Source organism: Xiphophorus couchianus, chromosome 6, assembly GCF_001444195.1.
Source record: "Xiphophorus couchianus chromosome 6, X_couchianus-1.0, whole genome shotgun sequence".
Taxonomy (NCBI): domain Eukaryota; kingdom Metazoa; phylum Chordata; class Actinopteri; order Cyprinodontiformes; family Poeciliidae; genus Xiphophorus; species Xiphophorus couchianus.
The window spans coordinates 26,837,628-26,851,325 of record NC_040233.1 but is presented as its reverse complement, the minus strand read 5'-3'; the positions used below and the strand labels follow the sequence as shown (position 1 = coordinate 26,851,325).

At 36.9% G+C, this 13,698-nt stretch overlaps 1 protein-coding gene across 3 annotated transcripts in view; it reads left to right on the top strand.

The window, feature by feature from the left end:
• esyt2a (extended synaptotagmin-like protein 2a) overlaps positions 1–13,698 on the top strand; it is a 45,124-nt gene that overhangs the window by 26,601 nt on the left and 4,825 nt on the right. The window contains exons 8-20 of one of the 3 annotated variants that reach the window (XM_028019912.1): positions 509–564; positions 3,448–3,568; positions 4,436–4,612; positions 4,832–4,914; positions 5,235–5,283; positions 5,932–6,021; positions 6,532–6,627; positions 7,459–7,560; positions 10,262–10,324; positions 10,887–10,961; positions 11,669–11,755; positions 11,837–11,986; positions 12,099–12,529. In XM_028019912.1, the coding sequence (XP_027875713.1) occupies positions 509–564; positions 3,448–3,568; positions 4,436–4,612; positions 4,832–4,914; positions 5,235–5,283; positions 5,932–6,021; positions 6,532–6,627; positions 7,459–7,560; positions 10,262–10,324; positions 10,887–10,961; positions 11,669–11,755; positions 11,837–11,986; positions 12,099–12,529 (1,580 nt within the window). The remainder of the gene's footprint in view (positions 1–508; positions 565–3,447; positions 3,569–4,435; positions 4,613–4,831; positions 4,915–5,234; positions 5,284–5,931; positions 6,022–6,531; positions 6,628–7,458; positions 7,561–10,261; positions 10,325–10,886; positions 10,962–11,668; positions 11,756–11,836; positions 11,987–12,098; positions 12,530–13,698) is intronic. The other 2 variants (XM_028019913.1, XM_028019914.1) reach the window with 2 other exon arrangements.

Sequence of the window (13,698 nt, the reverse complement as noted above, 5' to 3'; positions counted from 1 at the left end):
GATGAGCATATCGATCAAATTAAAAGCTCCTGAGCTGCTGTTTGCTGGCTCACTGCAGGCAGTGAGGAGCTGAGGAGAAATCGCCCTCAAATCAACTTTTACTCTCAACCAAATAATGTCTCAGTTTGTACATGCAGCTCTGTTTGGTTTTTACAGGCACCTAAGTTTAAAGAGTAAAAGCTTGTTAAACCTCTAATGTACATCAGGTTGCCAGATATTTCTATACTCAAGCCTGCAGAACTTTGATACAATTTTAAATGTAGGACAAAGTAATGTCAAATATTGTTGTATTTATTATGGTTTTAGTATCTTTTCTTGTGGTTTATGTGGAACTGAATGTGTGAATCATTAAGCCTGACCACAAATTAACCAGCACAAACTATTATAGATGCATTTAATTATTATTTTATATACTTAAAAAATGTTTCCTCTGTATCTTTTTCTGATTTTTGTAGCCATTATTTTTCATTTTATGAAATTAAACTGATGCTGACTTTTTGTCTTCCAGAGGTTGGACATTAACTGGACGGGACTCACGAACATGTTGGACATTCCAGGTGTTGAGTAAGTAAACATCTGTCCTAACATCATTCTGCTGTTTGACCAAAGGGGGCAGCACTGAGGCGGTTTTAGGCAAAATAATGCAGAACTAAACAAATTTACATAAAAATGTCTACAATGATAGAACCCTAAATACCTATTTAGACTGTTTATCAGCCAAAAAAGGTTCTTTTGGGCTTAGTTATAGTTAAGATCAGTGGATAAAATCAGTTTTATAGTAAAGAAACAGTTGACTACCTTGGTCAAACATGTAAAAATAAACCGCAACAAATCTTTCAAATGGTTCAGAAAGAGCTGCTAGGAACCCTAAATATAGTGTAAAATAAATAATAAAGCATGATGTCACTCAGGACACAAAGCACACAATTAGACTGAAGAGATCTGCCCTTATGGATTGGGAACATTACCACGGATTCCTGATCTACAATTATTTTTGATATCGGGGCCGATATAAATATTAATATCAGATCAGTGCATGTGTAGTTAAATCGTAAGTACTGTTTTAGTTGAACAACTCACTTTATTAATTTAGAACATTTAAAACACCCCAGTTATTACTCTAAAGCAGTAGAGAAAGCAACTCTGTAGCTTACCTTAAAGACATTTATCTTTACAGCTTATTGTTTTTGTGTCCTGATTGTCCAGTAATAAATTAACTCTAAAACTCCACAATAAGAGGCTACTTTTAGCTTTCTATTCTTTGTGAGTAAATAACCATCAAGGATTTAAAAAACTGAAGGTTTGTCCTGATTATGCTAAACACATTAACTAAAGCCTCTTTTCATTCACACGTAATCGCACGCCTTAGTCTCTCACGCCTCCTGATGTATATTAGGTATCGAACTGAAACCCGACCATCTGGTTGCTCTGCTGGACATGCAAGCTGTGGGGATAAACAAGTATTCAGGAGTGGTCCCACCCACTCACACCGAGAGGCTGGCAGGTATAAGGCAACACTCAAAACCAGGAAATTATATGATGGCTGCATCAACATGTGGTTGGGAAATGAAAGGACATATTATGGCCCTTTTATATTAAATATCCAAATTTGTGGATGCACAAGAACCTCGCTGCATAATGCGAGGTTCTGTCGTACTTCATGCAAACCGGTAAAACCTTTCATGCAAACCTGAAAAATGACTGGTGGACGGTTTGTTTACGTATTTTCTTCCAAATTTTGAGAAAAATTAATTTAACCTTAAAGCAACAGAAGGTTGCTGTGAGTGAGACGTCGCCCCTGCGAAGACCTGCATTTGTTTCCTTTGTTTACTGTTTGTTTTTAGGCAGAGATTGGCTCTGAAAGACTCCACCCAGCGAAATGTTGCTTTCCTCGTTGAACTAGTTTGAAGGAAGTCACTTGCTGCGTGTTTATTTGTGTGTGTGTGTTACACTGCGTGCTTTGATCAGCCCTCGCCGCACCCTCCTATTCCTCCCCATGCGTGTGTGAAGCCGTGTTCACTCAATAACATTTTATCCCCAAAAGATAAAAAATGTGATCTTCATGTCTATAATGCAGAAAATAATGAGATGTTTGAAAATATCAATGTTTATGAATGTATAGAGAGGACGCAGAATTTCAGGTTTCTGAAAATATTTAGTTCTTCACTTAGTAATCATATTGTTGTGATACTTTTTTAAAATTATATTTGTATTTCATTTTTGGCGCAAGCTGATCCAGATTAATTTACTGCAGTGGGAAACTTTAGGTGATCAGAGGCAGGATTCTGCTGCCACCTAGAGGAACACTGGTGAAATGTCAGGAGATGGTTTGTGAAATACACATGAACGTTGTATCTCTGTAAATTAGAATATGTATATTAATTTGTGGTAGGGCTTGATTAATTTCAGGGTCTGTAATTAATGATATTTTAATATAAAACCATATACTGACAAAATAAGCAACATTTTTAATTAAAGAACTTTTTTTTGTTGCTGAATTACTGAATAGATAAGCATATGAGTTCACCAACATGAATACTTATTGTTTATAATCTGTTATTTACCATCAGATTGGTGCAAATTGCTACTATAAATTAAAAATAAATTTCAAACATCTATTTCTTCAAATAGATGCCGACAAATAACACTCACTTAGTAATCAGATGTTAACTTGGAGCTTGCAAACTCCATGCAGAAAGAACCCAGTATCTTAGAATATATTAATATTATATAAAACCATAAATAAAATGATTTGTAATGCAGAAATGTCAGTTAACTGAATAGTACATACATATACTGCAGAATAGATTCACTTAGTTCTTGGTTGGGGCTCCTTTTGCATGAATGTCAGCATGATAGCAGACTGGCATGGAGGCAATCTGCTAAGTTGTTAATGAAGCCCAATTTGATTTAATCAGATGCTATAGAGTTTAGGTCAGGACAGTAAGTAACAGAAATAAATGTAAATTATTACTCTTTTTTTCTTGCAGTTTTTTAAAAAACAAAACCGTAGCATATGTTTCTACAATTGGTCTCTGCAGTTTCTTTGGAACTTTATGGTTTTATTGTTGCCACAAACAGACAAACTTTCAGCTAAAGAAAGCAGAGCAAAGTCAAAACACTTTTACTACGTCTTGTTCCTCTTTCAGGTTAGGTTTGAAATATACTTTTTATTGTCAAATCTGTAGAGTTTATTTTGGTAGTTTTGTGTGTTTAGACACACATCAAATGACTCATTTTGAGTAACACTGTGTTATGTTGCCGCTCTAAAACCCAAAATGACGACTGCATCATTTCTTCCTTTGCTTGACCTAACAAAAGTTTGCCATTAAGTCCAATAATGTTGTTGAATGAAGTAGACTCTGTTTATTCTTTTCTTTTGCAACAGGTTTTTTTTTTTTTTTACTGAAGTCTTACTTTATTTTCTGTCTCTTTCTGTGCCTCCAGTGGTTTGTGCGACGGCCTCATCCAGGACATCATCTACAGCTACTTGGTGCTGCCGAACCGCCTCAACATCCCTCTGGTGGGCGCAGCTGAACTGGCCAGAATCCGCTTCCCCATTCCAGAGGTATCACACACTCTAAACAAGGAAAACTCTCCTGGTACACACATTTCTTGTGTGTTCTGGAACAGAAATGTCAAATTTTTTGATTCAGACACACAGATAAGGATGCAAGTCATAAACTGAAGAGTTAATCTAAAGTTGATATTTTTCCTTAAAAATCTGAGTTTTGTTTTGTATCGAGTGCCAGCTGTCTTTCCATAGCATGAAGGGCTAAGTTTAAAAAATGGCTCAGTTAAAAAATATCATACAATTTCAACATTATTTCTGTCAGTTGTATTACATAATAGACATAAAGTACTTTGTTCTTACAAAGTACTGTCCATGGTTGCTCATCAGTAAGTTTTGGTTGAGATGTTCACGCTGCTCTGCCACTAAGGTAAAACTTTAAGGAGTTTAAGTGTTTATATTTCATAACAAAGCCACATAAAGTTGATTTCGCACCCCAAATCAAATCCTGTTTGAACTGTTTTTTCCCCATTCTGCTATACCCCCGCCATCTTTATTTCTGTATCAACTGGTTCCTCTTAAGGATGACCAACGTGTCCCTCTGCTGGACAGAAGCCAAACTACAACACTAAAAGAAGATTAAAACAGACGTTATTTGTCAATCTACTGGAACTAATTTCAATCAAATAAAACATTACTAGATTATTACCAGACAACATTAATGTAGGTACATCTTCAACTCCTGTTTGAGGCAAAGATTGACCTCTGACCTCTGTGGAACGACCCACAGTCAAAATGTCAGAGGACAATGTGGAAGCTGAAAGCAAATTATCTAAAAATTTAGTTGTTAAACAGCAGGTTACATGCATAATGAATTTGATAACCACTTTTCATCTACTTTTCTTCCATTTTCTCACTCTTAAGGCCTTGGTACGAATCCACTTTATTGAGGCCCAGGACCTAGTGGGCAAGGACAAGTTCCTGGGAGGACTAATCAAGGGCAAGTCCGACCCATATGGAGTCATCCAGCTCGGCACACAGGAAGTCAAGAGCAAAGTCATCAAAGAGAATCTCAATCCTAGATGGAACGAGGTCCATGAGGTGAGCTGGACTCAGTTTCCTGCCTTCTTTTTAGAGGATTTGCTCTTAGTTATGCCGTAAACTGAAGATATTTATGTAGGATGTACGTCCTGATTGTTATTGATGTTCATCGGTTGATTTTTAGAGGGTTTTTTAATGTTATCAGTCCCTAGGCATTTCAGGAAGTTTGTAGCAGACATTGAAGAGAGTATTAATGTTTGTTTATGTGTTTCTCTTCAGTTCTTGATGTACGATAACACGGCAAAAACGATGAATATTGTACTGTTTGATGAAGACCCAGATGAAGATGACAAACTGGGAAAGTAGGTTCTTTTTGTTTCACTGAAAGTAAAAACTGCCTTTCATTAACTATTACACTGTGTGCACCATTATTAGGTCAGTGAGTATTTTGACCACATCATTTTTGCAGAATATGGCAAAATTAACATTTTAGACAGTTTTATTTAACGGTAATTGAAATTTATTATGATAATACATTTTTCACAATATATTGTAAACAACACGATAAATGTTAAATGATGCCATAAATAATTGTGCACACAGTGCATACAAGCTAAAAAAAAAGCATTTGTCCTTCTGTTAAACATTTTGAGCTGACGTGTTTTTACGATTCGTGTTTCAGTGTGATGATCGACATGACGGAACTCAAGAAGGAACAAATTGTGGAGGAGGTGATTATTTTTTCATAGTTTTTAGTAATAATTGTTGAATTTGCAAAGCGTTTTTGCAAGGGAAAAATCTTCTTTCTTTCATTTTTTCTGTTAAAATTGTAATACCTCAATAGACGCAAAGATCTTCAGCTGCTTGAACTCAACAACAATTAGGTTTTTGTTGTCAAATATTTCGATTTTTCTAGTTCTAGATGTTAAGATGTAGTCCATCAATATGGCTTGTAGAACAAAAACACGACAATAAGATCAAAAATAACGTATAATAAAGTTAATAAGCAAGTGTGTGTTAATTATGACTTTTTTATGTAAAAAAAAAAGTGAAGAGCAAAAGGCTTTTAAAATAAACTTACTGAGATGTGAAGAAATATAATACAAAAATATAAAATATTGGTTGAAATAATTTTCATTATAATAAAGACAGTATTTTTCTTTCTTTGTTACTGAATTTCCTTTTTTAAGGCGTCCAGTTATAAGCTTTAACCAATATTGATTGATATTGATTTAAAAAATATGCTTTTAAATAAGGTTTTTGTAGCCTTCTTAAGAAACTTTAAGATTTCTTTTAAAAAATGTAGTGGATGCTCCCAGACTGAGCTGGAAAATGATACAATCAGGTATTGATTATTGATTACTTTTCCCTCCTCTTAGTGGTTTAATCTGGAAGACGTTCCCAAAGGAAAGCTGCACCTGAAGATGGAGTGGTTGTGTCTGCTGCCCTCACCTGAGAAGTTGGATCAGGTACAACTGCACAGATATACTTCCAAACAGAACCAGACTCTGTTCAGATCTAGACTCTGGTCAGAACCAGACTCTGTTCAGCTTTAGACTCTGTTCAGAACCAGACTCTGTTCAGATCTAGACTCTGGTCAGAACCAGACTCTGTTCAGCTTTACACTCTGTTCAGAACCAGACTCTGTTCAGCTCTAGACTCTGTTCAGCTCTAGACTCTGTTCAGAACCAGAATCTGTTCAGATCTAGACTCTGTTCAGAACCAGACTCTGTTCAGAACCAGACTGCTCAGCTCTAGACTCTGTTCAGCTTTAGACTCTGTTCAGAACCAGACTCTGTTCAGCTCTAGACTCTGTTCAGATCTAGACTCTGTTCAGAACCAGACTCTGTTCAGATCTAGACTCTGTTCAGAACCAGACTCTGTTCAGATCTAGACTCTGTTCAGAACCAGACTCTGGTTCAGGGGCCATATGGAGGGAAAGTGTCTCTCTGATCTGATCTGTTCTTCTTCCCTCACAGGCGTTGTTGCAGATCAGGGCGGACGGCTCTCGCTCCACCGACGGGCTTTCGTCCGCAGTGCTCATAGTCTTCCTAGATTCAGCCAGAAACCTGCCGGTGAGTCAGTCTGGTTTATAATCAACGGAGCTGATTTTAGGTTTTACAGGCTTTTAGTGGAACTAATGTATCAGTTTTTAAGGCTTGGAGCGTACTCATTTTTAGGAATATTGTGAAACTAATGGTTACAGCAGACTTGATTTCCCTTTTTTTGTTTGTTTAAATTACCTTTATTTGAAGTTAAAAATGATAGATAAATGTAATCTCTCTTATCTACTTTCTTGCTTTTCTCTCACTCTATTTTCCATCTTGTCCTAAAATGTGAAGCAGTTGCAAATCTGACATATCCATTTAAATTGGTTTTATTCTTTAATGTGATTGGTTGCTTCAACTAAACTTGCAAAACTGTTGACAGCTTTTCTGTTAATGCAGTAAGTAAACAAATATAAATACAGCAATACAGTCAGTGAAGCATAACTCATGTTAGCCATTGGTGAGTCTCTAATATTAATATTTCTACTTGTTTTGTGATTTTTTTTTCTACAGTAGAAGAAATTATCCCTTATGTATTTCTATTTGTATTATGCACATTCATATGCTGTTTGATGTGCAGCTTTTTAAACTGATCACATTCAACAAATTCTTGAATTATTTACAACAAATTCTTGAATTATTTACAAAAGATTTAAACTTGTAAAATTATGACACCGTAACTGTGTTTGAGATTACTTTGAGTTTAGTTTGAGAGTAAAAACAGGAACTCCGTTTTATTAGCAAGCACACATTTGTCTGTAGTAACTCAGATGAAGCACAGGCTTCACTTTTCTCCTCTCAGCCTCCTCTGCTTTTTCTTCTTCTTCTTCTCCTCTGTGCCTCCTCGCTGCTCTGAAGAGCGTCTTCGAGGGGAACTTGGGTTCAGGCTACTTAAAAGAGAGGCGCTCTGCGGGCCTCGTGTTTTGTGAGAACACGTCTTCTCTCTATAGGACCTTGTTTGTGAGTCCACTAGCTGATCTCTGCATCTTAGCAGTATGAGGAATGCTGAAGAGTGATTATGCCTCATTTTGCCTGAACAGCATGAATCCTCTCCAGTGCATGGGTTTGAATTCTTGTCTTAGCATTATACTTTGGTAAAGTTTCTGTTGGGGTTTCCAAAAGCGAAAGGAAAGGATGGGACATAAAATACATCCAAACAACTACACAAAAACAGAGAAAACTTTAAATTTTAGGATGATTAGTGGCAGTCTTCCTGCTAAACCTTTGCATGCACATCCTCATTTAATAAGCTTAACTTTCAATTGGTGAGGTTGTTTTTTCTTTTTACTTTGGAAGAAAAACTCCACATTAATTTTTGTAACATATGGTTGATGGGAAAGTTAAAGAAGGCCTTAACATTTCTGCTTCTCTGTAGAAGACTCATCCAGAAACATTCCTATGCAGTCAATATATCTCTTTAAGGAGAAAATTACAACCTGGTAGTTTTATAATCAACAGGACTTGACTGCAGGTGATCAATTTCTACTTATTACATTACAATTTACATTGTATTTTACATGGAAACATGTAATATGAAGTAATATTTGTGAATACAGCTTAAGTGTTGCTGTACTTTGCTTTACGTATATAGCAAACATCATCAGACAATAAATATTGAAAACATATTTAAAAAATCATAATATTCATCACTGATTTCATGTAAAAAGATGTTTCTGGTTGATTTCTTCAGTAAAACAACTAAGCTGAAGTTTAACCACCTCTTTGAATTCCCTCATTTTTTATGCTGCATTAAGCAACAAATATCACTGAATATATTTGTGGCAAAAAGAGCCTGAATGTTTGGTGCTTCAATAATTATCCAACATTTGAAAATGTTATTATCTAGACGTGCAAAGCTTTTAGAGACTCCCATAAAAACTTAAAACTGTAATTATATTTAAGGGTGGGTTTGCAAGGCATTAATTCACATATGTATATGCATACATATGGCTGCATACATATGACACACATCAGATTTTATTTGTACAAAATGTTGAAACTCATGTATTCTTTTCCATCTATTTTACATTAATGTGTTGAATTATCTCACAAAATCTCAAATGATACATATTATTTAGGTTTGGGATTGTCGGATGACAAAATGTGAGATGTTTATGGCCTATAAATGGTGTTGTAAAGCACAGTGTTAGGTATTTAAACTAAGTAGGAAGGAGTCATTCATTTTTAGTTTGGGGAGGTATTCAGAGCAGTGAAGGCAAATTGTGGTTTTTTGGATTGCTTCCCTTCATCATTCCTGGTTTTCCTTAAACTGTTTGTACAGTAAAAGATGGACAAGTTCAGCTTTTCAGTCGTTGTAACGTTGATCTCACTCCAGGTCTCCGAGGTTAAACATCAAGGTAAAAAAATGTAGTGAGACCAACTTTTGCAGCTGAAGCTGTTGGCCCCAGCTGGTGATCAGAGCAAATGCTGATTTTAACCAGTTGGGTTCTGTCCATATTTTATATCCAGTTTATGGTTTGAAGTCATTGTGTGTTCAGTTTTTCCCTCTTCCCTTGACGAGTTCCTCAGAAACTCTGCAAATCAAAATATGCATGCTCAGGTATCTTACTCTGCTCATGTGACTCACAGCATCCCAGATATACTATGCTGGTAAAAATATGAATAAGTGTGAAACGGAAAGCATCACAATAAAGACATCAGAATACAACGTAGTGATCAGATACACTCATATCAGAACATACATGTGGTTTTTGCTTATTTTGTATCACAACAGAAGCACTCCACACCAAAGCAGTGCAGCAGTGCGTTGCTTTGGTGTGGAGTGCTTTAGAAAGCAGAAACAATCCTAAGCAATCCTAAACATTGTTTGTCACGTTTCATTTCAGGATAACCTAATGAGACAGATTAGTTGTAGGCGTTTATCATAGCGTTTGTTATTTATTGTGATAAACCTCTTATCATGATAGGGATTTTTGATTTATTGTCATAATAAGTTCCAATTAGTGACATTTAAAAATCCTAAAAACTGTTTGGATTGTCAGGAGTGTTAGTTTTACTGTTTTTTTCACTTTTTGTTCAATGAAAATATCAATAACTATCAAAAAATCAGTTACTGTGAGCAGTTTTTAATACCCTCCTGAAGAAGTGTATTATTGCACAAGCTGTTTTTGTGTTTTGCAGCTATGACTGCTGTGTCACACAGTCAGTTACCTAAACAAGAAGTGATAAATATTACTTATTGTCTTTTTTATCTTTATCACAAAGTACAGCAAAACATCACAATAAAACATTTATTCCATATCATCCACCAATACTGTAGATTATCTGATGTCAGTATTTTGTTCAGAATACCACTAGAGGAAGCTCTTCAACCAGTTTGTATCCAAATAAATGTTGAATAATCTTATTTCCAGTGTAAAGTTTCTGTCTGAATGTTGTTTATTCATCTCTACCTGTTGCTTCATTAAGTGGGGAATGACATTAACCATGTGATCATCCATGTTGTCTCTGTGTCTGTCTCACTCTGGGTGCATCCCAATCCTTTGGTGATGCTGGCGGTGGTGGTGTGTTTCATCAACTTCTCCTCCTTCTCTTCCTCCCCGCATGCCCTCTCCCATCCCCTAATTAACCTCCCGGTGTGTGTGTGTGTGTGTTTCTGTGTGTGTTACTCTCTCCTGCCTTCACTGGGGGAAAATCAAAGCGCAATCCATTAGAGTTCAACCAGACGGGGCTGAGGAAGGCCTCGATCAGTAAGGCCATGAAGGTAACAGCAACAGAGAACACAAATACGGCTCAGACACTGAAGGGAAACGTAGAGGAAACACGAAGACGTCTCCACAAACACACACAGCTACAGCAGGAGTTTTATTTTAATCCGCTCAGAGCTTCTGTCATTTACTGACCATCATGTTGCCCGACTAAAGCTGTGTCTAACAGTGTGTGCATTACTGCCTGAGCTACATTCATGCTTTACGATTGAATTTCTTCTTCGAATTGAATCTGGTGTTTTTTTCTGGACTTTTTGGGTCATGGGACTTTTACCTGCTCTTTCCCAAAGTTTCTATTCTAAATCTTCTGTTATTACAGCCCCAAATTAATACTTGATGAGCTCAACTTATTGTTTTTTTTTTACATTTATGAAACTCTTATGTGTTTATAAGTGGATTATTTTGCGAAAAAAAGAAGCCATTGTGAACATTGAGCTAATTTTAATGAAAACATAATTGGCTTCATTGCTGTTCAGGTTGTGTTAGGAAAACCTTTGTTTTGATCAAAACTTCTCATTATTCCTGTTTGTTCATTGAAACCTGTTTGTTTTCCTGCAGTCTGGTAAAAAAATGACCAGTGATCCCAGTCCAGTGGTCCAGTTCAGAGTGGGAAACAAGTCCTTTGACAGCAAGGTGAGGGCTCATTTGGTTTACAGACTTAGTTCAACTATTAATGATATGAATAAAATTATTTAAAGGAATAAATATGTACTTTGTTGATGTAAAGTCAATTTTACATAAGGAAAGTGGTCTGGTTCTGAATATTGTTCGTTCATTTTCTGAAAAAAATTGAAGAAAAATATTTTCAAGAAGTTGCTTTTATTTCAATCATCCTTCCTGTGAGTTTTACAACAGAGTACAAAAGCCAGGCTATGAGAACTTCTATTTGATGACAATGATATAGTCATAATATTAGCGTCATCAATGATTTGTTATTAATTAGCCAAGTGCCACTATGTAGGAGTGTTGTAAAACAGAAATCCTGGGGGAAAATCATGAAATGATACAGTGCCACAAAAAAACCCTGACTTTATTCTTGTAATGAAAAAAAGGAAAAGGTTAACCCGGTCCTTATGCTCCATTGCAGAGTTGACCAAATAAATAAAAGCTGTGAAACATTCTTGTCACACAAGATGACAGGCTTGATGAAAAAAACATCAATATTTTCCAAAAAATTTAATCTTAAAAAACCAAAAAAATTGTATTAATCGATACTGTTGATTTATCACCAGCCCTATTCCAGACTCTACACTTCTTCTCAGATCAGCTGGCTGTCTGAACTATGGCACATCGTCTGTTTTCCCCTCTTAAAGTTGTCTTTCATCTGCATCTTTTTCCAGACCAAATATAAAACCAATGAACCAGTGTGGGAGGAAAACTTCACCTTCCTCATCCACAACCCAAAAATGCAAGAGCTGCAGGTCGAGGTGAGGATGTTTCCATCTGTTCTGTGACCCAGAGTGTTTCCCTCGTCCCTCCGCTGAGCGTTTTAACCCCGGCTGTTTCAGGTGAAGGATACAAAGCATGAGTGTTCGTTGGGGACGCTGGCTCTGCCCCTGACCCGTCTCTTAGAGGCAGAGGACATGACTCTGAGCCAGCGCTTCCCCCTCAAGAACGCTGGACCCAGCTGCACCCTCAAGATGAAGATGGCTCTGCGGGTGAAACACCTTGGATATCAGTCACCTTTTGCTCTAAACCTTTATGTATTTGCTGAGCCTCTAATCGTTTTTTTTGTTTATGTTTTTTGGTTTTTTTTATTATCTCCATCAGGTGTTGTCTCCTGAAAAGATACCAACCTCGCCTTCAAACTCCACCCCATCATCCGTCCAGGTCCGCAAGTCCAGCTCTTCCACTCCTATCCCACAACCCTCCGTTTCCTCAGAGGCCAGCAAGCCTCCGCCCTCCATCTCAGACGTCCCCCGCTCCTCCACCGCCTCCGTCCAGGACCTGTCCAACCGGCGGAAGGAGTCGGAGCCCCCAGTGAAGTCCGTGGGGAGCGTGGACTTGGAACAGGCTGGTGTTGGAGGAAGAGCTAGAGGTCAGAGCCTAGCAGAAACTGGGAAGAGCACATCCTACCTGGCTATCTCTGGTTCCCAGCAGTTCCTGAACGGGGGCAAGGAGCCAACGCCCAGCATCGCTTCGGATATTTCCAACCCCTACGCTGCTCAGGAGCTGCATCAGAGACTCCAGCAGCTGCCCAAGTGAGTGTAGTTAAAGCTGCAGGATGTGACTTTCAAAGAAATATTTTTTTACTTATTTCTCACCATGTTGTGAAAGTTTCTTATGGGAAATATAATCTGTGAAAAAATTTAGCTCCTCTGCCTTCTACCAGTGCTAACTACAACCAACTAATCAGACGCAGGTCTTAGCGCTGTTAATCACCCTCTTCACCCTGCTACATTACCACAGTGTAGTTAGCATGGCCACCGATGACAATGGATAAACGGTCTTTCTGTAATGTTGAGTTGCTTCTCCGCCATAGTGAAAACACGAGGTTGATTGACAGCGCTAAGCTCCGCCTTCTGGCTCTGATTGTTTTTTTGTTTGGGAGGATTGCATTTCTTAGTCATTAGTAGATACACGCATGAAATAATCAAAACATCACATCAGAAATGATTTTGATGAAGGAGTAACATTATAACATCACATAAACCTCAAAGATGTGAATCTATGAGAGATTTGGGGTCATACTGACTAATTATTATTACATTTTAGAGCAAAGGCTTCAGAAATTATTGTGAGTCATAAGTAACATTATTTTTCTCATTAAAGTTTATGGGAGTATGTTAGGTATAAACAACAGGATAAAAAATTAAGGAAGGTCAAGTCATATCTTACAGAACTTTAAAGCAAAAGTTTAAAAATTGTTACAATCTAAAAATGAGTCTTCATTAAATGGCTTACAGACGTCGGCAGGTTGTGATGTCATCAAGTCCAGATCAGAGGAGTTGTAAAAAAAATATACCATAAAAATAAAAGTTTGTAACACCTGTAATATATTAGCCAACAATTATTGTGCTCTAAACAGCGAAATGATTACGGCACACTCTGATAACGCAGTGGTAATATCCTCATCATTTGTTGTCCAGTTTTAGCTGAATAGACAACTTTGCATTCAGAGTTGCACTTTAAATCTGTTTGAATGGATCAAGAAGCTCGTTAAGTTTTAAACTATCAGAAAAAGACATTTTGACATGAATTTAAATAAATAGTTCATCACAATGCCCTCGGGTTCCTAAACATTACATTTAATTAGTAAAAATAGTTGAATAACAAGTTTTTACAGCTCAATCTATTGACAATAAAATGCTTTGTCTTGACTACACTCTTGCTTTTTATTCATACTTAGAATCTTCTTTTCTTTTTCACT